Raw genomic sequence first — 25629 nt, 5'->3', positions numbered from 1 at the left:
ACAGCTCTTTCCTTAGTTAATCAGATTTATTATCGCAATGGAGAAAAATTCTCCGACAAGTTTAGAGACCCATCTGTCTCACACTATTTTGAGACAGTAGAGATCAGGAATTTGTTTACAAGGTCAGCAAATGAAAGACTGAGAAACAACTGTGAGGGGACCAGGTATTTGAGAAGATAATGAGTGGGACAGATACATTGGAAATGGAGGGGGATATGATAGAGGTATATAAAATCATGAGTGATGTGGAGAAAGTAGATAAGGAAAAGTTATTTACTTGTTCCCATAATACAAGAACTAGGGATCACCAAATGAAATTAATAGGCAGCAGGTTTAAAACAAATAAAAGGAAGTTCTTCTTCACGCGGTGCACAGTCAACTTGTGGAACTCCTTGCCTGAGGAGGTTGTGAAGGCTAGGACTATAACAGCATTTAAAAGAGAACTGGATAAATTCATGGAGGTTAAGTCCATTAATGGCTATTAGCCAGGATGGGTAAGGAATGGTGTCCCTAGACTCTGTTTGTCAGAGGGTGGAGATGGATGGCAGGAGAGAGATCACTTGATCATTACCTGTTAGGTTCACTCCCTCTGGGGCACCTGGCATTGGACACTGTTGGTAGACAGGATACTGGGCTGGATGGACCTTTGGTCTGACCCAGTACGGCCGTTCTTATGTAAGGTTGGTCTTATGGCTTAACCACAATTTTGGTAGTCAAGAGATTTAAATTCTAATCGAGATTCAAGCACAAACTTCTTGGTGAACTTGACTTCTCTGTGCTTCAATTTATTCAGATCTACCTCACTAGGGTGTTGTGAAGCTTAATTCATCACTGGTTTTAAAGCAGTTTGAGTTCCTCAGAGGGGCTATAAAAATGCAAATACTATTAATGTTTATTCAGCACAAAGTCCAATTTGATGAGAGGTGGTCATTGATGGCAGGGTCAGAGAACTACTGGGAAATTTTGCATTGATTCAGTTGAGCTCTCTAGTGGGTGAGAAAGCTTGAAAGCTGCAGAGGAGTCAAGACAGAAAAGTTGCTAAAGGAAAAGGGGTCAAAGTAGTCAATAGGAATACTTAAGACTGTAGGGATGATGATGTTTGGAAGAGAAAATAATCAATTGTGTCGATCAAGTCAGAGAATTTCTGAAGAACAGTTAAATAGATTTTAAAAAGAAGTTAACTGTCCATCATTATTTCTAGATTGGACAGTTTCAGAATGTGGAGTGTAATGAAAGAGGAGAGTTGATCACAAAGGAAAGGTTAGCGTGAATTTGGATGGGAAGAATTTGAATTATGGGTAGGCAATGTCACCCACCTTCTCATCAAATTTGGAGGATTTTTCAGAAAAAAGGTAAACTAACTTGAGGATCCTCAGAGGGAGGAATGAAGTGAGTGCTTATGTTGCCAGGTCTCAGTCAGGCATGTGATAACAATTCTATCATCAAGGAAGTGTCATGTCCCAATAGAGATTTATCATTAACAAATCAGACAATCAGAGCAAGTCTATAATGGTGGGTGATAGACTAAAAGGAGATGGGTAGTTTTGATATGGATAATGTCATTATAATAATGTGATAGGAGTGGAGGAAGGTTAATTCCTAAGGTAGTATAATGAAGAAAGCTAGGGTGAGTTGGTAAAGAGAATAATAACTGGCAGTGAGCTGAGATGATTGGGGAAAAGCAATGAGTGAGGGTGAGGGAAAGAAATACAGTGTCAGGTACAGTAGTGAGAATGAAAGGGAGTATAGGGGTCAAGAGAAGGTAGTAGCAGTAGAAAAGGTTGGTAACCAAAGAAAGATGGAGAGAAGTAGCTAAGAGGAGGGTAAGGAGACAGGGAATGGAGAGAAGAGAGATGGATGAGGATGGGGAGGAGGTTGTGTTACAGAGAATGAAGAAGATATGAGAGGCCATTGAAAGGGATGGTTATAGGAATAGTAGTCACAGCCAATCCACAGAAAGTCAAGTCATGTATTAAATTGTTTGAAGGAGCTGTCTTTGGGAGGGTGAGGATGCATCAGTTGAAATGTAGAAAAACGCGTTGAAAACATGGCGAATGTGAAGGTAAGAGCAATAGTATTGGTAACCCATGAGAAAATGAAAGCAACAGGAAAATTACACAAGTGGAAGAAATAAATATTTTGAAGTGTAGTTAAAATAATGCATTTATGGAGATTCAGGTTAGAATTTTCACATTTTGATTTTGGAGCTTTTGAAAATCTCACCTTCGTTGTATAAATATCAGAATATAGATTTTCAGTTCTCCAGCCTTGCACCATAATGATGGCCCCTTAAGAAAACTGCAACTCAGTGGAAGATTGCAATTAAAATGCTAGGGGCTACAGAACCAAAAGTAAATTACATATTTTAACAAATGTTTATATAACATGTATAATTATAGAGTTTCCAAGCTTCACATTTTCACACCAGCAAAACTAAAATCTGTATTTGCAGCCCATTCAAAATAAATAATTGCAAGTACAATTTGAATAATAGATAATAAGGTCTGAAGAGACCACTGTGATCATCTAGTCTGACCTCAGATGAAAAGCAAACTAGCAGACAATTGTTCTGATCCATTGACCTCTGGGTTTTGGAGCCAACACACTCCCACTGCACAACCTTTTTTAGGTATTTGCATGTGTAGGTTTTGCATATACAATGGCTTCATGTTCAAATACTGAGGGCAAAATTAAGGCACCTGTGTTTGACAAGCTAGCCCTTACATTTATTTCTTCAGGGGCCAAATTCTGTTCTGGTTGAAGTCAATGTGATCTTTGCCATTGAGTTCAGTGGGAACGGGATTTAGCATCTGGTGTCTGGATTGCAAGTACAAAAAGTGAAAGGAGGAGTGCTGTGAAAGGAGTAGAGTGGTAAAAAGTCTTGTACTCAAACCTGTAGCTAGAACACAAGAGCACACTGCATATAAGACAGGATTACAAATTCATTCCCCAGTTTAGTTGGACGTGACCTAAGAAGCCTTTCTGAATTGGCAGATTCTAAAAGAATTTCCACTTCCACATAAAATAGGAGTATGAAGGAACAGATTTACCCAGCAAGGCTGGGAAGAGAGCCAGAGTATCCCTGCTGAGTATGCGGCGTAAGGACTGAGAAAATGTCAGCTGCATGCTTATAAAAGAGATTAACTAGGTCAGGAGCCCAAATCTGGCTTGTTGCATTAATAAAATACCTATTTAATAAACTCAGTAGCTTTTATATTTTGTTTTAAACATGAAAACTGTGTGTCATACATGCTCTTCTGCTGTAGTGATGAATTATTGTTCTTCCATGGAAAAGAATGAACTGTGGAAGAGACAACATTAGTTGGCAAAGTCTAGTCGTTTTATAAAAGCCTTGGTATTAACCAAACCACACAGCAATTTTGTTGAGATAGGGTTGGGCAGTGTGTCATGTAATTTGTGTTAGTAGTGATTATATGGACCTCAACAATAGGTGCACAGTCCTGGATTAAAGTGAAACCAAAGTACAGGCCTTCTCTGAAAAGTGCCTGTCAAACTGGCATTGCAGGGTTCCATGTGCATTGTAATTCAGATGGTGCCAGGTTAACATTTGCTCACTTTACAAATAAAAAGAAGCAAACTTGCACTGAATTGTGACAGCCAAGCTGATTTTTTGGGGTTTTGTTTTGTTTTCTTCACACATCACCACCAGTAGTAAAGATCCTGGGGGCAAAATTATGGCCACAGTTACATCTGTGCATGGATAGTTGAGGACCTAAAAACTTGACCCAAACCACACTGAAGTCAATGACTTGTGATCAGTGGGGTTTTGCAATGGTAACTGTGGGAACAATATGCTCTGCAGCATTACTTTTACTGATGACCATGTGTGAGAAGAAAATAACCCAACTTGACTGCCTGGTTTTTAAAAGAAATGGCTTCTCTGTAAATGGAGCAAATTTGATCTGGAGTCATTAGTTCTCAATAAACATGGGCTTTCACCATGTTATTTTTACAGTTACTTTTCAGAGTAGAACTGCCCTTTAAAGGTATTTTGAAAATGGAAATACATACATACTGCGTGCCAAATCCACTCTGGTAACTTCACTATTACTGTTATACCAGGGCTGATGTTGATCCTGTATATCTATTTGAGGGTTTTCTTACCAATATGGCAAGCCTATAGAATAGCAAAATGCAAAAATGAAAACTATAAAATGAAAAAGTAATATGAAATAGTCACCAGTGTATGTTTTTAATCATACATTTTCAGTCATAATATTAATTATTTGTACATAATATCAAGTTAAATTTGAAACTACATGCCATTTAAGTTTTTGCATTTGTCGTTGATGTTTAGTCAGTATTTTTTATTGAGAAATCATTAAAGTTTAAAGAAAATCTAATTTATTTGCAAACTTAGCTGTAAATATTAAATTATGCCTGGCCTGGTGAACATTCAGAAGCACTGTAGCTGGTGTCCAGATTTTCCTTTCCCTTTCCTTCCCCTTGCCTCTCGCACCTCCAAAGCAAGTTAAAACAAAATTCTGTTATACCTGGTAATGAATGGCGCTTCATGCACTTTTAACAACCACAGTGATGAAGACGACCTTCCTCCAGCACTGGCAGCGGCTGTAGCAGCATCGACATCCGTTTCATCAGCATCTCCCGTGTCACAGAAAACGTGTACACCACAAATGTCAGAAGGACAAACCCAGATATCACCTGGTGCAAAGGTAAGATGCAAAGATGGGGTCACGTAAATAGAGTGAGAAATGATTAGAGATGATAGATATGAAGACAGAAAGTGGCTATGGTTAAATGTTCTTATGAGATGATAGTATTAACTATAATTTTACAATTGGGAGTAGTTTTTAATATGAAATTGTTGTAGCAATATACTTATACTATACTATGTATACTAGCAGCAGCTAGAAAATTAGGATATTTAGTATCTGATTCAAAGCCCATTGACATCAGTGGGAGTTCTTCCATCAATTTCAATGGGCTTTGGATGAGTACTCAATGAATATTTACTTGGATTTCAAAGATATATAATTTTGTTGTCCATCTCTCCATATTCACCTATCAAAACACATTTAAAACTGTATGTGTAATTTATAATCTAATTGGCTAATTTATTCTTTAATTAAATATATTTTAAACTATAATTACAAATATTAAATATTTACCCAACGTGTGGGGGATTTTTTCTGCCTTTAGAGCCCCACGGATGTTGGAAGTACATTTGCTTTGGAGCCAGGTGACCTTTTGATGGATTTCACAGAAGCCACACCTATGGTAAATAATTCCAGTTTGCAACTAGGAATGTTTAAATGTCTTTAAGAACTATTTGAAAACCAGAATGAATATGTTCTTATGTTGCACATTGTCTAATAATCCACTTCTGAAAATCAGACCATACTTTCTTTGTTTGCTGAGCACCCCTTGAAGTCAGCTCAGTGCTTCTGAAAATCAGGTCATTAATGTGCACATTATCAAATATCATGGCTGAAGCATTGGAATGAAATTCTTCTATCATGGAGATATTTACTCTTATTTTTCTGGGCTGCTCCAATTTGACCTCTTTGGTACCATAAATATGTGTAGCTAGATTTGTCTTTGGGAGTGATCTGCACGTCCCATTTCTCTCTACCCCGCCCCCACCCTCCAGCTGAGTTCAGAGATCAACCAACAACCACGCCTATATCTGTGACTATACTTTCACTTTTGGTTGGTTCAAAGTACCACACTTTGTCTTGAAACAAAACAGGCAGCCCTAATATATGTTGATCATTAACTTCCTTCTTTGGAATAATAGACTCTGAAGCACATTTATGTTTTTGCTTAAAAAACAGGGATGAAGTCCAGGCCCAACTGAAGTCGATAACTAACCTCCCATTGACTTCAGTGGGGACAGGATTTCACCCCAGATTCCCAATGGATAATCTGAAGTATTACACTATGATCCTGAACTGCATTTTCCAAAGTAATCATTGCATCACAAATAGGTCAAATACCATGTAGCTCTTCTGCTTGTCACTTTGTCATGTCATCTTTATTGTCACCAAGAGATTATATTAGAAAAAGCAATAGAGGGCGCAGCATTTCCTGGCATGTATTTTTTTTATTATTAAAAAACATTTCAGCTATGGGATATCAACAAACTCTCTATTGAACAGCTAGATCCTGTTGCGTCATTCTATTGTGTGGACATGCCTTTTGCTTCAAAGACGGTATGCTACATGTCACAGATTGCTCCCCGCCCTGTGTTACATTTAGATCGGGAGTGTGTTTTCTCCTTCCTGTTTCACAAAATGAAGAACATTTCACTAAGAGCCTGGGGTGCAGGAGGACTGCACAGAACTGCACCATGCTGCACCCCACTTCCCCTTGCTGTGGCTGGCCCCCTTAGTCAGCAGGTGCAGAACGGATGTGGAGCTGGGGCCACACCTCTGTTCATCCCCTTTGGCTCACTTCAGAGAGCAATCCTGGTCCTCCCTTGACCTGCAGCTGTGACAGGCCAGAGCACGGCTGTGAAAAATGGTGGGAAAGCTCTTTGTGCATTCATGCCCCAGTCTGAGCAACCCACGCTAAGGCCTGTCACAATCTAGCCTTTAAAAAATCCACAGTAAAAGACTAGTTCTCAAAAAGTCAGTACTTTACTTCAGGAAACCTAAGAAACAGACGTTCACTGTGGAGACCCGGAGAAGTTCTGAGAGCCTGTGCATTTCTTTTCCTGAGCTCAGTTTATACCAAGTCCTTAGTATTTATACAGTTAAATGTGGCACAGAATCAGAATTATTGTGAGTATTGCTTACTGTTCTTGGAGTGTTCTCAATGTATCCTTCACTGGAAGTGATATTTTGGTATTGGGGCTCGACATGCTACCTCCTGACTTGAGAACTACAGTGGTGGATGGAAAGACTGTAGTCATGGTGATGAGGACAAGTTTGTGGGAGGGGATTGGTCCAGGTACCTGCAAGGGTGGGGAGCTGTGGGAGACTGCAGCTCCTAGAATGGGGTTCAGAAGTGGACACTTCTCATGGGAGGGCTGGGGAGCCTGCAATACTCTTCCCTCAATTCTGCTTGTCTGGGGCTGGGTGGCTCTCTTTTTAGGATCTTTGGGGGTCACTTGGTAGCTCCACTGTCACTTTATAGGCATTGCTTACCTAATTACTCAACCCCTTCTTGTCACAGTGCTAGCAGCAAATAGATTGCTCCTGTTGCAGCCACTTGCTACTGGCTCTGGAGCTGAGACAACTGAAAAACTCTTACACCACTGCTAGAGATCCCCAGGATTTTTCTAGCTACAATGCTGAGTCCATGATCTTCAACTACAGAAATAGAGGAGGTTTTTTAGCAATTTCACAATATATTTTGGGACAACATTATCCCAAAGTTCAATATGGAAGGGTAGGAGATGTTCCAGAGCAGCTGCAACTGGAGAAGACTGTTCAATGCTCCTGCCTCTGCAGCATAGAAGGAGGGACAGAGCTCCTTCTGCACCCCACAATATCTTTGTAAACCGAGGAGAAGCATCCTTGCCTACTGAAATGGCAAGAAGCATTATGGCCCTTGGAGAAATACTAAAAGAGGTGGCCACCCAGTTCCAGAAGATGAGGAACAGGAGGATTGCAGCCTCTCCCCACCCCTGAATATTTCCAAAGTGAATGGACCATGAGCAAGGGGAAAAAAGGCCAGTAGTCGCAGGGAGCAGAGGGAACAGAACATGAACCTTCAGGGCTTGGAGCTCTGCAGCCAGAACCTGCCGGATTAGTTTGACAAGGCACATGCAGACTGAGACAGACATACAGATTTCTCAGACCTCCTTCCCGCTCTAATAATGTAAAGTGATTGTGGCTAAATTAATGTGATCCCCTCTTGTGAACTTACACGTGTATTTCTTATTCTGAAGTACATGATATGGCATTTCAGTGTATTCCTCTGAATTATTATTTCTTTTGGTCACTTATATACAGGAAGTTAGAAACTTGAGCAACTGATCCACTATAGATTAGACTTTGTAAAAAAGATAATATGGTGTTGCAGGGCCTTCCTTCTTCTGGTGACATGGTATAGGGTTTATTCCTTAGTTTATTTATTCCTTATGCCAACCTTTTTTCACCCCTATTGATCTTATTTCCAAGACTATAGTTCATAAATTGACTTTCAAAAGGTTCCTTGGTTTTTCTCAGGAATGGACAAAGCACTACACACCATCAATCAACTTTTTTGTTTCATTTAACATTTACAAAGGTCAGCCTGTGTTCTAAAGAGCTGTTTGGAAATTATTGTTTGCAAACCTTACTCCACAATATTTACTGTGGACTTCAGCACACCTGTCAATTGAGTGTTGAATTAAAAAGCTTATTTACCAGAGATATGGGTCTAAACCAAAAGCAACACCCCCAAACTATGGGTGAGTCAAATTCCAAACTTTGTGACTTGGGTCAATCCCTGTTTGTTTAGTTGTGGTGATGACAGCAGCAGGGGTGCAGGAACAATTTGTATGGTGGGGGGGCTGAGAGCCATTAAACCAAACTGTGAATCCTGCATATGATGGAAACCACTTCAAGCCAGGGGGTGCGGCAGCACCCTAGTTCCAGTACCTATGGACAGCAGGTGCTGTCACCTGGGATAGATCCTCAACTGGCATAGATCCACTGAAGTCAATGAAGCTATGATGATTCATACCTGATGAGGAAGTGGCCCTCTGTATATATCTTGTAATTGCATCCTAGTTGGATCATACACTTGGTTGGCCATGTTGTTTAATATTTCACTTTTGTCCCACAATCATTTAAAATATTTCATTGACATCGCTTAAATCACGTGTGCATGGTAGTGTGCCTGAACCTACAGTCCATATTCAGGCAAAATTACCAGTTTATCACTAAATCAGACACAGAGTGAGCTAAACTATTACTACACATGGAAATGTCCCTTTCGTTTTCTATTGCATCAAGTCAAAAGTTTGCTTATTCTTCTGCCCTGTAGTAGTGTTTATTTTTTTAGTCATATATCTTTTGCTGTGTAGTCTTCAAAATTCAGAACAGTAGATATCTACTTGCATTTTTATGGGTGAAAGTGAACATATGAATATGCACAGAGTTCTCTGAATGTGAAATTCCTTTCATACTGTAGGTTTACAATTACCCGATTTCCTCCTCCTTAAAGCCGATGGTTACAGAGCACTGACATTTGGGCTAATGCATTTGGTAACGCATCATGGTAAAAATCCCAGGTCCCAGCTCCACACTGAAAGGAAGCTCACATGGGGTGAATGAAAAGTACAAACCTAGAGGCTGTCACAGAAGGCATGGATTATATGCACTGAGATTATGGATGGAATTCAAACTTCTTAAAATGCTGTTAGCTCCCTGCAGGTGCCTAGAGGACATGACATGATCCACATGTGGGGATTTGTGGAGGTCATTCACTCCTTCCAACATCTCACAGGGAAAACAAGTCCCATGCTTCAGAGGCAACTTTTTTCTGGGTGGTAACAATTAAATAAAATGTAAACTTAGTTGATATTTTTGTGTGGAAAAATCATTTCTCCTCTGCACACTAAACTGTAGGTTGCAGATTTCAGGTAATTCGAAAACAGAGAGATGTTTTGGGGCTTGTGACTGGGCTGCTCTGGCACTTCCTTGTGACCTGTCAGGACATAGCTCACCCAGCTGCGGGTCTCTGCCAGTATCTTGCGGTCTCTGGGAGGTCTGAGGCAGCAGTGCTTTAGCCCTCTGGCCAAGGCACGCTTCAGTCCTATGCCTTCTGGGGTGTTAAGGTCCAGAGGGAATCAGGAATCCTGCTACTCAAAACACAGTCGTCCAATGAACCTTTGGTGGGACCTTGCCCTTCTGTTCAGGGCTTGTCTCCAAACAATCCAGGCTTCTGCTGATCCTCCAGAGTCTTGTCATCCCTTCTAGTAAGGGCTCATCTGGCTGGCAAGCTAGTCAGTCTCTGGGCTGCAGATAGGCTTCTCTCCCATCAAGAGAAGCAGAGCTCTGCTGTCCTTCCTGGTCAGCCCAGAGCTAGGCTAGGTCTCCTTTTAACTCCCCAGTCCATGCCTAGCATTTGCTGCAGGTGTAGCAGAGTGGGGCTAACTGGGTCCACAGGCTCTCTTTAACCCCCTCATTGTCAGTGTGGGGCCTATTTGCCCATCACAGGGCTCCACTATCAAAATACAGCATGTTCTTGTTTTCCTCTCCGAGGTGAGAGAACAAACATCAGTGAAATGAGTGCATGTGACAAGTGACTGTGAGAACAAGAGCAAGGCTGTTGAAAGCGGGGAAATATGGACAAAATGAGAGCTAATTTAAACACTATTAAAACTAGGGTATATCACACATAGAACTTCTCCTCCTCCGGGAGCAGAGAGAGAGAATCAAATTTCTTTTTTCTGTGGATGGGAGGTCAAATCTCGAAATATCCAGTCTTTCTGACTGAAATCTCAGAATTCTGACTGGAATATCTGGTGGGGCGGCAGGATCTGGTTTTGTTTGGTTTGTTTTAATTTTCAGTGATGTGTGCCAGATTGACAACACTGAAGACTGGCCTCCTCTATTCAATCACAGAGCAGGTTGTTACAACTCTTCACCCTGGTGGGACAGTCACCTGGCTGCTGTATTAGACCCAACCTTTAGATCCCAGGTGCTTCCAGGTTTCCTAAATCTGAGCAACATCCAGGCATTCTCTCTAAGTCTGGCTTCTCAGGCACACTTCCAGGGCACAGATTTCTTGTGGGATGTGGGGCCTTGAGGCCCAGCTGCCCTAGGCCCACGACCAGTGCTGAACTCTCCCAGGTCTCTCCAGTACCTTAGGCACACTCTATCCAGAATTCCTTTCCAAAATTGTGAATTTTTCAAAAATATAGGAGGATATAAAATGAGGAGTATCTGGATTGTGGTTTATTAAAACTGTTCTACAGTGCCAGTGTCTTTTCTACCATATCCACCTCTTTTACACATCTGTAGCTTTTCAGGACCTGGAAATCAAAACACAAGCTGAAACTATTGCATTTGTGTATTAAATAAGTATGATTTGTAACACAGCTCTTCTTCTGGATCATCTGGGACGCAGGTGCTAAAACTCTGCATTAATATTCAGGGTAACTATTGGCGAGTCATGCTGGCAAATAGATACAGAAATCTCCAACCAGGATAGAATGGGTGTAGGAGCCAGCCTCTTTTAGGGCCTACAGTGAACTAAGCAGATAGAACAGAATAAGTCTCAGAGGGAAATATTAGGAACTGCCAAGCTTGGTAAGTGAGGTTAAGCTGAGGTTTATGCTGTATTCTTGTTTTTGTGTTACCAATAAAGCCAGACTCCACGAAGGGGTGAGAGTGGACATTAACTCAGAGCCTGTGGACACTGACCTGGAGGATGGGATAGGATCACAGCCAATTCATAATGATTAAATCATTAAAATAAATAAATAAAAACATTTTACTGTCATCATTGTACAGGCAGTCCATACCTGCTCATATATGCACTGTAGCAAATGTAGAAATTACTAGTGCCACATGTGCCACCTATTGGTAGAAAGTGGGAAATTATTTCCACTAATTTGTATTTACCAAGATTGTGGTATGAGTTTATATGTATGTATATGTTTATATATATATATATATGTTTGAAAGGTTAAAATGATCATAAATATAATGTATTTTTAATTGAAGGTGATTTTGGAACAAATGTTTAAACTTTAGAAATACTTGCCATGGGCCCATGCAATCCTCTTGACTTTAGTGAATTTGCACAGAATATGAAAGAGCACAGAATTTGATCCATTTAACTTGTAAAGCATTGGAATGGGAATTGAATGTTACCAAACATTCACGCAGCCCATCAGGGTAATCCACTGGCAGGCCGCCAGACAGTTTGTTTCCATTTGCACAGCCACCTGCAGTTCCTATTGGCCGGGAACGGCAAACCACAACCACTGGGAGCTGCGGGCGACGGTGCAAATGTAAACAAATTGTCTGGCGGCCCGCCAGCAGATTACCCTGATGGGCCGCAGGTTCACCACCACTGACTTAGATACTAGCAGGAATATTTTGGGGAGTAAGGAATTTTTCTGACAACCTTTCAAACCATTACCAGGATGTAAGACCACCACCCATATCTCATGTGACTTTGAGTCAGACCTTTTGAATTCAGAGTATCAGCTGTGGATTCAACTCTCCAATTTAGCCAAAATAGAAATATCATAATACGCTTTCATATCATGGATTACAGCACCAAGACACAGGAACCTGAAACTAATGTGTACACAGATGACTTGGTTAATCACCCAGTTCAAAGACCAGTCATTTTCAAGGGGAAGGTCACAAAACTACTTTACCTAGTTTGAAACAATAAAATGGGTTATGCAAAATTCTAGTTGTTTAGTCACTCAGGGCAAGCTTTTTTTTTTTTTTTTTTAATGGGGGAGTAAAACATTTTCCCACCCCAGACTTATCAGTAAGAGCTGTCATCTTGGTAAGGACTAGGTGAATAGGCTTTGGTGGCTAAATTTTCATGACAATTTTACAACGTTGTATTAAGCCAAGTACACTGAGGAATAGACAGCATTATTGCTTGCTTTCACTGTAAAGAGACTTGCAATTACTGTGAAAAGCAATTTGTCAGTAAAAGAAAAAACATATCGAGCATTAATAGCTGCATTAGCCAGCTCTTTTGGCATGGAGTACCAAGTAAAATTGGCCAGATAGCAGTTCAAAAATTACATTAGATAAGTACATTAGGTAGTAGATACCTACTATAACTGGCTGAAGACATATATCAGACATCTCCGTGTGCCCCAAAAGACTCCAAGATGCCTTAGTCAGAGACATTTATAAACACTTTATGGTGAACTAAAAACTGAAGATAAATAAATTCTTAGAGAAGCTTCATCGTATACTCTGGAACCAGTAACTTTCTATCTTGAACATCTTCCTAAGAAGATGTTCCATGATATAAGGTGTATTGGAAGAAATAAGTAAGAACACCCATTTTCAAAGGAAGAGATACAAAAATGCAAATCCCTAACTTCAATATACAATTACATGACTGCACATACAAATTGGGAATTTGTACATCCAACTGGCCAATTAAAAACATAATTCATTTGTACGCACAAATACTCAGTTTGTGGAAATATAGTAATTATATGTGCAAATAAGAGCACACAGCTGTATGCACATTTTACAAGCACATTTGTGCCCCTTTTGAAAATCATGCTCTTTAAGTCCATATTAATCTAATGAATGACAAAAAAGAGTCATTGCTAAAGCAAATAACCTTACTACAAAAACCTCATAGCAATAGGCAATAAACCTGCTTCCACTAGAGCTCAAGGAAATACTTTAGATTGATATTATGATGTAAAAAGGAAGGACTTTTCTAAGCTGACTGAAAAAAGCATTTCCTCTTCAGTCAAATATGAACACAATTTAACTAAGGGTTGGCGGGCAGCAATTGATCCAGCGGGGATCGCTTTATCGCGTCTAGTCTAGATGTGATAAATCAACCCCTGAGCGCTCTCCCATCGACTCCTGTACTCCAGCGCTGTGAGAGGCGCAGGCAGAGTCGACGGAGGAGCAGCAGCAGTCGACTCACCGCGGTGAAGACACCACGGTAAGTCAATCCAAGTACGTCGACTTCAGCTACGTTATTCATGTAGCTGAAGTTGCGTAACTTAGATCGATTTCCCCCCCACCCCCTCCAGTGTAGACCAGGGCTAAGGGATATAGCTCAGTGCTCAAACCCGCATGATGTATCATGGCAAAATCAAATATGAGAGAAATTTAGCTGTGGATTTTTTCTTAAAATGGGGGTACTGTATGCAGTGCAAGGGTATTGTGAGCACATTCAAATGATAACCCTGATACAAGCAAATGTGTCAAATGCACATCACTGGGTGTCATTTATACTAGATAAAGTATTCTAATAACTAGAGAATGGTCTTCAGCACATTGTAAAAACAATCATGGTGTTTAGGCAACCAAAATAATTTTGGGACTTGACTTTCACACTTCCTAATAGCTGTTTCTAATAGTTCCTGCAAACAAAGCACTATAAATATGACTTTAAAAATACCCTTTCAACATTTAGTTCTGCATGTTCAAGCACTAGGTTTTTACTGGTGTGTTGCCAGTCTCTATGAGCCTGTTGAATTAATAAAGTTCAGGATACCTGGGGACGGGGCGGCTCTATGGTTTTTGCCGCCCCAAGCACGGCAGTCAGGCGGCTTTCGGTGGCACGCCTTTGGGCGGTCCGCTGGCCATGCGGATTTGGCGGCATGCCTGCGGGAGGCCCGCCGGTGATGCGCCTTCAGCGTCCCTGCCGCCGAATTACCGCCGAAGTCGTGGGACCAGCGGACCTCCCGCAGGCATGCCGCCAAAGGCAACCTGATGGCCGCCCTCACAACAACCGGCAGGCCGCCCCCCGTGGCTTGCCACCCCAGGCACGCGCTTATTGCGCTGGTGCCTGGAGCCGCCCCTGCCTGGGGAATCCTGGAATGCAGTCAGGGTTCAAAGACAGTCTATTGGATCTTAATTTCAGGATCACCAGTAAATTTAAACTATGACTATTGCACTGTGGATATTTGGGGATTGACCCCCCTACCCCATCCACAAAAGAAGGGCATTTATTTATTTAGCATTTGCATATTCAGTGAGCCAAGCAACAGCATTCTCAATGGCAAAGTGGAACTCTCAGAACCCACTGCTGAATTTGGCCAGCGGGCACTCTTCAACAGTTTATCATTAACCTGCACCACAGCTTGGATTGTGTCAAAGACCTCAAAGGTGCTGGTTGACTGCCCAGAGGCCTTGTCCAGTCTGGAATCAGCTAAGAAGAGCCCATTGACAACGTGAGAAGTCAAAGCCAGGTGGGAGGCAAGCAGTAGGGTCTGTGATGAGGAACTGATTGGTGGTTGGCACGTACCTTCTCAAGCAACTGGACAGCTTCAATCTCCCTCCTGATGTAAGGAGAAATAATGTGGCTCAGAACTGGAAGCCATGGAAAATGAGTTGGTCAAAGAGTTCCTGTGATGATGCGCATTGCTGAGTTGCATGTCAACGAATTTGATGTATGCCAGTCGACTCCATGCTGGCACACAGTACTTTGCTATTGAGTACGTGATGGCAAGGGCTGAGGTCCTTAGGGTTGGCACATCCACTCCCCATGAAGAACCTGCCCATTTGTTGAGAAGGTGTGTGTGTCTTGACCTTCACTGCTGTTTTGCTCAGGGGGCTTTTGTATGTCAGTGTTCAGTTGAGGGTCATGCCTAAGTAAACTGGGTATGCTTCAGCCTCTGGCCAGTCATTATGAAGTTCAGTTCTCTCTTAGCATTGGCATGGTGGAGGTGGAATTTGCTAGAGACAGTCTTTTTGGTGCTAGGCTGATGGCGCCATGTCTTGCAGGGCATAAGAGTATATATAGTATATAAAGTCAGTGATGAGGGGAAATTATGAGGTAGTGTGTGAAGACATACAGTAGGGGCAGTACACAAAAATGTTTTGATTTACTTCTGTTCTATCTATATTTCCCTTCTTTAAGCAACCTTGTATGCATTGGATCAACGGATGTTTATTTTCCCATTTCCTGAATGGACAATAAGGACATGTTACTGAGCTCCAGAAATTAGCTATGGTTGATGTAATATCTCTGTGTTTTTGAACTAATTGAAACTGCATTCTGACAGAAAGAAAAAGATCAAGAAGATGATGCCAATTGCTCAATTTGCACCAGTGGACAATGTGATACATTGGATTTGATTTGTGCATGAACAGAACAAAGTACCAAACAGAGAGTGAAGGTATTAAGAATATCTCATGAGGTGTTTTGAAAAAAAAAATACAGGTAGTTATGTGATGATGAGTCTTGTGGTTGGCTGCTCTTGAATTCTGAATGACTAATCAGACAACTTTTTGACAAGTGACATGAAGACAATACTGAAGTGCTAGAAAGCGTAATATAGCATGGGAGTTTTTCAGTGTGCATGATGATAATGTGTGTTGCATGATTTTTTTCTACCTGTTTATTTCTTTAAATTGCTAAAATGCAACCATAGGCCCCATCTAGTGCTCTGGGCCTCCCATATGTTTAAAATTTTCAAAATAAACAAGGGACTGCCCACCTCAGCTCACTCCCTCCTCAGCAGCCTGAGAGAAGAAGATGGGCTTTGCAGAACACGCAGGAAGTGAACCAGATTCAGTGGCAGTGCTAGTTCCAAAACCAGTTACTCCAAAACCTAAAATCTTAGTTGGATACAATAGCTGACCGTGTAGTGGTTGGAAAGAATTCAGTCAAACAATCAAATCTCTTTCCCATGTAAGCATCTTTTCTTAGCACTTCTCCCATCAGTGTACCTTTTGGGAGACTCTATCAATGTTAAGGCAAGAGGGAGGGTCAATGATGCAGACAATGCAGAGAATCTGGTGTTGGTAGTCATACAGGGCAGTGAATGAATTTCTCTATATTTATCTTTATTGCAATTAATATAACACTATGGTCAGTTGCGAGCTTAGATACCAGACTTTGACGTGGGAAGGTATGCCACCATTTTTATAGTACTGAGGAGAATCAAAATGATGGGGCTGTTAAGTGCCACCCTAATTTAAAAGCCAAAAAGAAACAAAATTTAAAAAACCTACAAAATTGAACATTCAGGGCCTGTGCCAGTTTTTCTTCTTTGGATGAAATGGAAAATGGACTTGGCAAGGGGCTCAACTCAAGTAAATGAACACAAACAAAAGACAATGGGACAGATTTTTTTAAGGTATTAAGGTGCCCATGGGGATTGACAAAATCATCTAAGTGCGTTAGCACCTAACTCCCATTGAAAGTTAGGGAAGTATCTGCATCTTTAGGCACCCAAATACTTCTGTAAACATGACCAAATGCGGTTTTGCCTAAAACTATTTTGATTTAGTGTCAAACATTTTTAAAGTTCCTGCTTCATTCCGCAAATAAACAAGAGTTCAGCTCCTGTGGTGGAGTCAATAAGCATGGCTTCTTAGACTTCAGTGCAGCTACCCCAATCTGTACCAGCTAATGATCTGGCCTAAAAGATAAATATTCAAAAATAAAGGCAAACAATAGATGTTGGGAGGGACTTTTCAAACACATAGCATCAATACCTGGATGTACTGGCTATCACCTATCTCAGTCTCCTTCTTTCGTTACTATTAAATGCATGAGTCAATAGAAAAAGATTCATCTTCTGTACCGCAGAAGCCTATGCAAGGCTAGGTTTGTTTTTGGTGTTGGCTGACACTAGTGAGCCAAGTGCAGTAGTCATGCTAGCACATGAGGCATTTCAAATTCTTTTGATAAAGGCTTATTAACCACCTCTTATTTCATTTGATATGTACACAACTCCCTTTGTCTCAGCAGTTGTAATGTTCATAATCTCTCTCTTCCTTACTGTAATTAGTGACAATTGTATTTAGACGCCAAAGAGTAACTATTGTGTATCTGTTTTTGTTTCCAACACACCAATGAGTTGATATGTATGCAGTTCTAAATCACAGTTTTCAAGAGTCATGGCAAGTGGGATGCTGACTGCCAGGCTTTTGGATGGAATTTCAATTGAATGCTTCCTAGCTCAACCAGAAAATTGCAACATCTGCTTTGAAGTCTGGTTCTTGATTGGTTGAGTCACACAACATGTAAAACCTGTAAAAAGAACAAATATTAGTCAACTTTATTTTTCCTTGCAACTAAATTATAGTAATCAAGTATAATTGTCCCCTCACTTGGATCATCAATGTGATTTTAACTTTCAGTGCAAAACATATGAATCTCTAGTACTGAAGTTAAAGGAGTAACTGTGTTAACCGACAGCTGCAGTAAGTTCTTATCTTCAGATGAGGACCAGCCACTAGAGGAGGACAAAGACCCTCATTGCCAGCATGGTACATAAGTAACAGGTTACTTGGTCTTTGTCAGGTTGTCTATTGATTAGACATCCTCTTTTCACTGTCGTTTGCAACAGAAGAGTCACATGCACAGACAAAATCAAGTATTTGATTTGCTCTAATACTTTTATTAACAGGAAAAAGGAAATAGTATTGACTTGATTATAAGATTTATTTAACATCTCATTTGCGTGAAGGGAGGAGGTAAAATGATGGAAGAGAGGAACATAAGGGCAATCAAACTGAAGCTGAGGGTGAAGTCAAGGGGTTGATGAGCGGAAGGTAGATGGTGAGGGGACATTAATGTATTTAATTTTAAAATTAATACAACTAATCAACCAAGTGCCTATAATTACCCTGAGCATGCTGCCTTGTATGTTGCACTCTTTTCTTCCATCTTTTGCTCTTATGCTCTTGAGGGCAGGCAGTATGTGCCCTGTGTTTGGATAGTTCATCCACACAGTGGATGTTGTCACACTCTACTATAGTTACCACCAGGAACAATACATGCATACTTTTCATAAGTGAGTTGAATATTTGGCCCATATTTTCCTTATTGGTTTTAGAATAGTCAGTTCTGAGAAAGGGTGATTATAATATATACGGGAACCAAGTTTCTTCAGGCTTGTTGAGTAAGATCTCAAGGTAAAGTAGTGTAGTAGGAAAACCAGACAGGACGTATATATGTTTCTTTAAGAAATTACACTGTGTAGATTTCATGTGTTTGTATGGAGACAGTAGGTTCATATTTGTAGCTCTGTGTATTCCTACTGCTGCTACAGCTTGTTCCAGCTGTTGTAAATCCTGACTGCAGCTTGGGGTACCACAGCAGAAATTAAAAGTTTTACCGAATCATAAAGAAAAGAGCCCAGAAGTCACCATGACAGTAGATGAACTGACATCATCAAGTGACTGGTCAGTGTTTATATTGGACCTGATAAAAAAATGCGCTGAAGTTCATGCAAAGACACCTTTTGACATCAGTGGACTTGGGTCAGGCCCTTGGAGCAGTAGTGTAATGTCCTCTAGAATCACTTTCTCCATTTGGAATTGGAGCCCTTTTTCCACCACCAGAACACAGAACTGAATGTGTCAGCTCTTTTGAATTGTGTGAGGTGCAGTCAAGTTCCTACAAAGCAACTACTTTTATTTTGTGTCCACTAGATAATCTGGAATTACTGCTTGTTCACTGAACTACCTTCCAAATTTCTTCATCTATTACTCTATAGTCTTAGACTGAAACTTTCTGCTGGAGTCACAGCATATGTGGTCAGGGGAGTGAACCATCGATGGATTTTTTTGATACATGAATGCCCTTTGATATCCCTGTGCCAAAAATAAGCTAGAGTCCATCAAGTAGACTGATTCTGGAAAACTACACCTGGTCACCAATGTCAAAATCCTGGAATTAGTTAGATGGTATCTAATGAGAGAACTGCAAAGTCCATCTGGAAAGCCTATCCAGGCGTATGCAATTCCTTCATTGAGGTCTCTGCTGGCAGTGCTAGAGATATGGAACAGTGAGTCAGATACAGTGGGCAAATAAATGTGCTGACCAACTGAATTTGTGCACAACCCTTGGCAATCTTGTTGGCTGCTGTGTCCAAACTGAGGGAGCTGTCAAAACCAATAGTCATGAAGCTCACACACTGATGTCTGGACAGATTTCATGTGTTTGCATCAATGACTGACACTCCAGGACTTTAGGTAAAGACTTTGACTGAGCAGTACTAGGTAGACCATGTACTTTCAAAATGTCAAAGTCCATCATGGCTACGTGCTCTCTCTTCTCACTGCTGGTAGCTTAAAGAAAGAATTTCCCCATCTAGCCTCCCCCGTTCAAGCACCAAGGATCATGGCAACTATGCAATGTGGACAAAGGCTTATATTAAAATCTATGAAGTGCTTACAACAGCCTTGTGGACTATCTCACATATTTAAAGTTCAAGCTATATGATCAGAGCACATACCAGCATACTTTCCTTCAGCAGGAACAATTAGTTCTCAAGTTGCAAAGAGAGGATCAGTTTTGACATCAAGGTATACACCATTGTAAAAGACACAAGAACCTGTGCATAAATACATAAGAAATGACAAAAGATTCAATGGCAAATGTATAGGTCTTAATCCCCAGATGTGCCAGAGCAGTGCACTTGAGGGGAGAGGGAATGGTCACATGACACCTCCTTTCTGCTTCCCAATTCCTGGGGCTGCCAGAGGCTGCTTCAGTCTTTGGAACAACTTCAGGTAGCCACAGGGCTGCTCTAAATGCACCATCTTATAATAACCCGTGGGGCCCTTTACTTCAGCAGGGATTGCCGAAGTACAGCATGCTTTGACCCCTACACTGGGTGGTGCTGGGAAGGGTGGTATAGAGCAAGCGAGGCTGGCTACCTGGCACCTTCTTACTGAGGGCAGCTGCAAGCTTTTCTTGCACTGCTGGAGCATAACAAACGTATTTTATTGGGGCCCAAGATCTGGCCCATAATATGAATTCTTTTTGTACTGAAAAGTGGGTCTGGTCCCAATAGACTCTCTGGGTATTAAAAGAAGGATTACCATTCTTTGGCTAATACGTTTTCAAGCACCAGAATTTGTCATTTCAAATAAGAGCTCCCTAGTTCCCATTCATTTTACAGGAAAGCATAACAATCCTTTTCAGCTCCTTTCAGAAATCTCTCTTTAATAATGGATCACATGGATTTTTTTGCCCCTTATACAAAGCACAGAGAAGCAAACCTCTGCTTGAATGAAAAAACTAGCCCCAGGCAAACAAGCTATTTTCTTTACTATGCTGAGTAGAACATTTTTTTATGCTTTTCCCTCAATTCCTTCAAAGGAGAAATTCCTTATGTAACTGAGAATGGACAAGAGTCAGCTCCATGCTAATAGACCCAATCAATTGGGATTCTCCTTCTGCTAAATAATCTCTTTGGCTGTGAAATGTGCTAGAGCACTGTTTCTTAATGTTTGAGACTGGCTTTCCAGGAAAGGCCTCAATCTGTTCTAGAAGAGGTGGAAACAACCCCATGGAAAATGAACAACTATATATTTTTCTTTGTTACTGGATTGTTTTCATGAACGTCTCACCAAAAGCAGAACCATCCGATGAATAAAGTGGACCTAATCTGTCGAGGTATTAACATGCAAGTGTTTGAATTTATAAACACTAGAATCATGAACTGTTATATGTTTGAACCTGTGCCCTGGGATTTTACTGACTGATACCAGTGATAGAGATGGGTTTCCAACACCTGGTGTCAGGCAGTTTTAATACTTAACAGCCAGCGGCCAGGATTATTAGTAAATAGTTTCTTTGCTGTAATAGCTATTGCAAGCGACTGAGTAAACACCAGATTAAATTTGAACATGTACTAATCCCAAACCAAACAAACTATTGCATCCTATAAACATTTTGATTAAAATCAGGTAAATCCTACTGAAGGAATAAAATAGCTATTATGCCCATCACATTTGAAGTGACAATGATCTTGTTTCAGTTTTAATTGAGCTTGCACTGCGAATAGAAAAATGGAAGCCTATTATCATGAATTCGAATTTTTCACAGAAAAACTTCACTCTCAGCAAACATTCACTGTAACCAGAGCTGCAGAATACAGTGCAGTGAAACTATCCAAGCATGTGCTTAACCTTAAACCTTGGAATAGTCCCATTGAAGTCAATGGCACTAATCACAGGTTTAAAGTTAAGCACATGCTTCAGTGCTTTGCTGGATCAGGGCTCATAAGCGTTGCTTGCACCAGCCTGTAATTTTAAGAGCTTCCTGCAGCCACTGGGACTTTAGTCCATTCTGTACAATGCTTTTGCATTCAGAACATGGTCTTGTGAAAATCATTGGGGATTATAATGGTCACAATAAATCATGAGATACCTGAAAAAATAAGAGAACAATTTTATTCAAATTATTTATTATTATCCTGACATTGGCAGTTAGTGAAGCCAAGTTTGGTGGGTTGTCTGGAAATCTCAGGAATTTCAGGACTTTTGCTTTTGTGTAGGCAGAAATCAGGTTCAGCACACAGATAACACGTTTGTTTGCACTGGACAAGGGTCATATGATACAATGCTGGCATCGATCTGCAGTAACTGTTTAGTAGAGCAGCATGACCTTGGTGCTTTTGAATCTGATAAGAGGAAACACTTTTTGTACAGAATGCATAATTGATCGGTCTTTCTGAAAATATCATCAGGTTGGTGGATTTAGGCTGTTTGCATTGATGCTTAGGCTTCTAGTTACCAGGCATGAGAAGTGAACAGTTGTTGGATGGTGAACCACCAACAAGCTCTGTGGGTGTAAAGAATGATTTGTATAGTGGGCAACAGCTCCATATGCTTCAATTACCATCCAGCACTCCAACACTCATACAATCTGCTCACTGGAAAGACATGATTGTATAACTTATGCTTTACTCGAGGCTTTCTGATTGTGGTATGAATCACCTTATTCTTTTACTTTCTCTTCATATCAGCCATCTGGCTGCTTTCTGGTAGCTCCAGAACTTCTATGACAACAACTTCTGTCTGCTGTTCTGCAGGGGTATGTTTCTTGTTGTTTATTTTTCTTTGCTGTGCACACAATCCAAAAAATGAATATTCTAATGCTGTTGAGGTGACTGGTAACGGCAGAAAGAAGTTAACTTGGATTACCAATGGTACCCTAGTGATGCAACCTACTTATTAGGATCCAGTCTAGGCAAAACACTCTTTTCTGCCTCAAAACACAGTCCAAGCAAATGCAGCTGTGTCAGGCTGGTTTTAGTGACATCATGTCTTGCTCTGTTGTCTCTGGGGAGCTGTAGTTCAGGATAACCTCAGCACATGTCGTAGTGTTTCTCTCAAGCTTGCTCACCTTCACAACATCCACCAGAAGAGCACTGAAGGCCATGAATGCATGGAGAATGTCTTGCTTATAGTGGCTGCATTGTTCCCTCTGTGTTCTTTGAAGAGCTAAATCTCGTCACCAGTGCAGCCTCAGGGCAAAGTTACAAGGTGAAACTGAGACAGGATCATCTTTTCTTTCTATACTCTATTGAGATCCTGTGTGCAGACTGGTTGCCTTGCATTCCTGTCACTCTCTACAATAGGCACTGTTAGAAGTAGCATTAGCGTTGCTCCTCCCAGAAAATACTCTACATCCAACCAACATTTACAGTCATCATGAGAAAGAACAGCAGAATGTTCCATCTTCAGGAGATGCACAAAGATGGCACCAGCACCAACAAGATTATGTCCATCTGGTAGGGCAGGACAGCAAACATCTCTAGGTTCAGCCTTTGTATTGCATCTATTTCTATTAACCACTAGGGGACTGTGAGGAGCTCTGCTTGTAAATGTACATGGTTTGTATATGAGCCCCTGCAAACCATACTGGAACTGTCTATGGAATATTACTGCCGCATTGAAGACCATGGCCACAAAACTTGACTGTGATTGAGTTATAACTTTCACCTTGCTGCAATGGCCCCCAGCAGATGGTCTGACAGTCAGAGGTTGCAAGAGCACAGCAGCAATAGCAGCACTCCAACCATGCTCTCTGCTTCTGACTGTGCCCCCATGTCAGGGAGGGTGGCAAAGAGAAAGCTACACTACCTGGGAATTGCACCAAATGGGGGGAATCCTTTGCTGGCTGTTTAAGTCAGTGTAAGCCAGCACTGTATCTTCTTTGCACCATTAAGGGGATCATGACCTCTTCCTATGATGATTGTGCTAAGCAAGCTGAATGGATGTGTCTTGCTGTGTTTGATGAAAGGAAGTACATAAATGAAATTCTAAGGTAGTGGACTTGATGATGACAGCACATAAGGGGAATATGCACATGCAAGAAATTTGGCAAACAATTATCAAAATTGGATGAAAAATAGATGGTGTTATAAGACAGCCAGGGGAATTAAAGAATCAAATTTACTGGCACTGGTTTTCAAAATGAATGTTGTTTCAAAATGCTGAATGTTGTTTAAAGTGCCAGCTAATTAATCTCTTTCCTTGGCCTCAAGCTACTGTCTGATCACACAGGAGGTGAGTAAAGGGAAGCATGAGGCTCAGACAAGGAGTTGTTACCTTCACAGATAAGACAACAGTATACATGGAAATATTCAACAAAATGTGTTTCTGTTACCTGGGTGTTCACAGCTTAAGCAGAAGCCAAAACAGCTGCTGAAGTTTCACATTTGGTCACATAATAGTATATGAAAGGTACATTTTCAAATATTTTCACTGTTTGCATGAATTTATGAATTACGAATTTAATCCTTCCACTGATACTGACACGTATTGTTTAAACAGGCATAATGGATCTGGAATTCTTTGACTAGAGAATTATCTATGGTGCAGTGGTGTTCTTCATAAAGGTGTTCGATCCACACAGCTTTTTCCAAGGTTGGGTTCAACAATAATATATAGTTTCACTAATACAATAATTTGGTGTCTCTGTCATGTTACAAATTTACTGGACTATTTTTTTCATTTGTGTTCATGCGCTGATCCAAAGCACACACCTGCCACAGCTTTACTGAGGGGGATGAATTGGGTTTGGACTTTGCCTGAGTGAGTATTGGTGTCCGATGAGCTATTTTCATTTTTTTTTTAATCCATAGATGCTGTATTGCACCATGATTGACATTACATGTTTGTCTTTGCATTTCCTAGCTCACCAGATAGCTTCCCCCACTGGAGTTGTATGGCACCAGATGAAGAATTACAGTCAAAAAGCTGCAAAGACCCAGAGAGGAGGAGGATCTGATCATTGGTCTTGGAAGGAGGTACTTCCAGTCAGTTAGTACAATCGGTACATAAACCACCTTCATGAAGTCATACCTCAGGTCAATCAGTACTAAGGTATACTAACAGCATGTAAGCTGGTAACTTGGGTCCCTGATCCCTTCTGGCTGGGCTGAATACAAACAGGCCTTTCTATCCTGTGAGGTGTGTGGCCCCTTATCACCATAGATCTGAAGTTACGCAAGTTGAAAGTCGACTAATCCATGTGTTTCTGAAATAGAGCTTTGCAAAATACTCTCTGGCCACTGGGCACCTTGTGACCTGTATCTGTGAAAGCATCTCTTGTAGTAGAAGTTCTGCTTACGCTGCAATGCACAGGAATCTGCTGACATGTCTGAGCTAGAACCTCTGCTTACCTCTGGAGACCAGCTGGCTCCGTATAAATAAATGGTCATATTGCACACCAATTGGGAATACACGTTTTTCCGAAGATATTACAAGGGCCTTGAACCATAAAGTGCTGGTGAACTCAAGTGAAGAACAGCAAGTGTGTGCTCACAAGACAGAATACAAAATGTTTCCAAACCTCTGTACAGGGAAAAGAAATTGATGCCAAGGCAATGGCTATACTGTGCTGTCAGTTACCTTCTTTCCTCTTAAATACAGAAGAGCAGAATAAGAAAGGATCAGTGTGCCTGAGAGTGGTAATTTTGTAATGTCAGAGATGCTTGTGATTGTCCCATCTGCTGGAAATAGTTATAGTTAATTTCATATGCACAGTTCCTTTTATTCAGAGTTTAAATTACATTCAAAAAGACATTTTTGCACGAACTTGAAGAAAAGGAGACAATCGGCAAAGAATGACACTTCTCTCTTCTCTCTTTTCGTTTACTCACCCTTTGTTTATTCTTTTCTCTTCCTCTTGCAATACAAAAAACAAGTCAAAATGGGCACTGATTATTCTTTGCAGCTCTGGCAGAGATGCCTCCAAAGCATTTTATGACAAAATACAACT

General features: G+C 40.8%; 1 protein-coding gene across 3 annotated transcripts in view; it reads left to right on the top strand.

Moving 5' to 3' along the window:
* The window catches only part of EPB41L4B (erythrocyte membrane protein band 4.1 like 4B), a 263311-nt gene that overhangs the window by 220534 nt on the left and 17148 nt on the right, over nucleotides 1–25629 (top strand). For all 3 annotated transcript variants that reach the window (XM_065584005.1, XM_065584006.1, XM_065584004.1), the window contains exons 21-22: nucleotides 4556–4694; nucleotides 5182–5259. In XM_065584005.1, coding sequence (XP_065440077.1) covers nucleotides 4556–4694; nucleotides 5182–5259 — 217 coding nt within the window. The remainder of the gene's footprint in view (nucleotides 1–4555; nucleotides 4695–5181; nucleotides 5260–25629) is intronic.

The sequence above is a fragment of the Chrysemys picta genome, chromosome 2 (genome assembly GCF_011386835.1).
Source record: "Chrysemys picta bellii isolate R12L10 chromosome 2, ASM1138683v2, whole genome shotgun sequence".
Classification (NCBI taxonomy): domain Eukaryota; kingdom Metazoa; phylum Chordata; order Testudines; family Emydidae; genus Chrysemys; species Chrysemys picta.
This window is presented reverse-complemented; position numbering and strand designations above follow the sequence as displayed.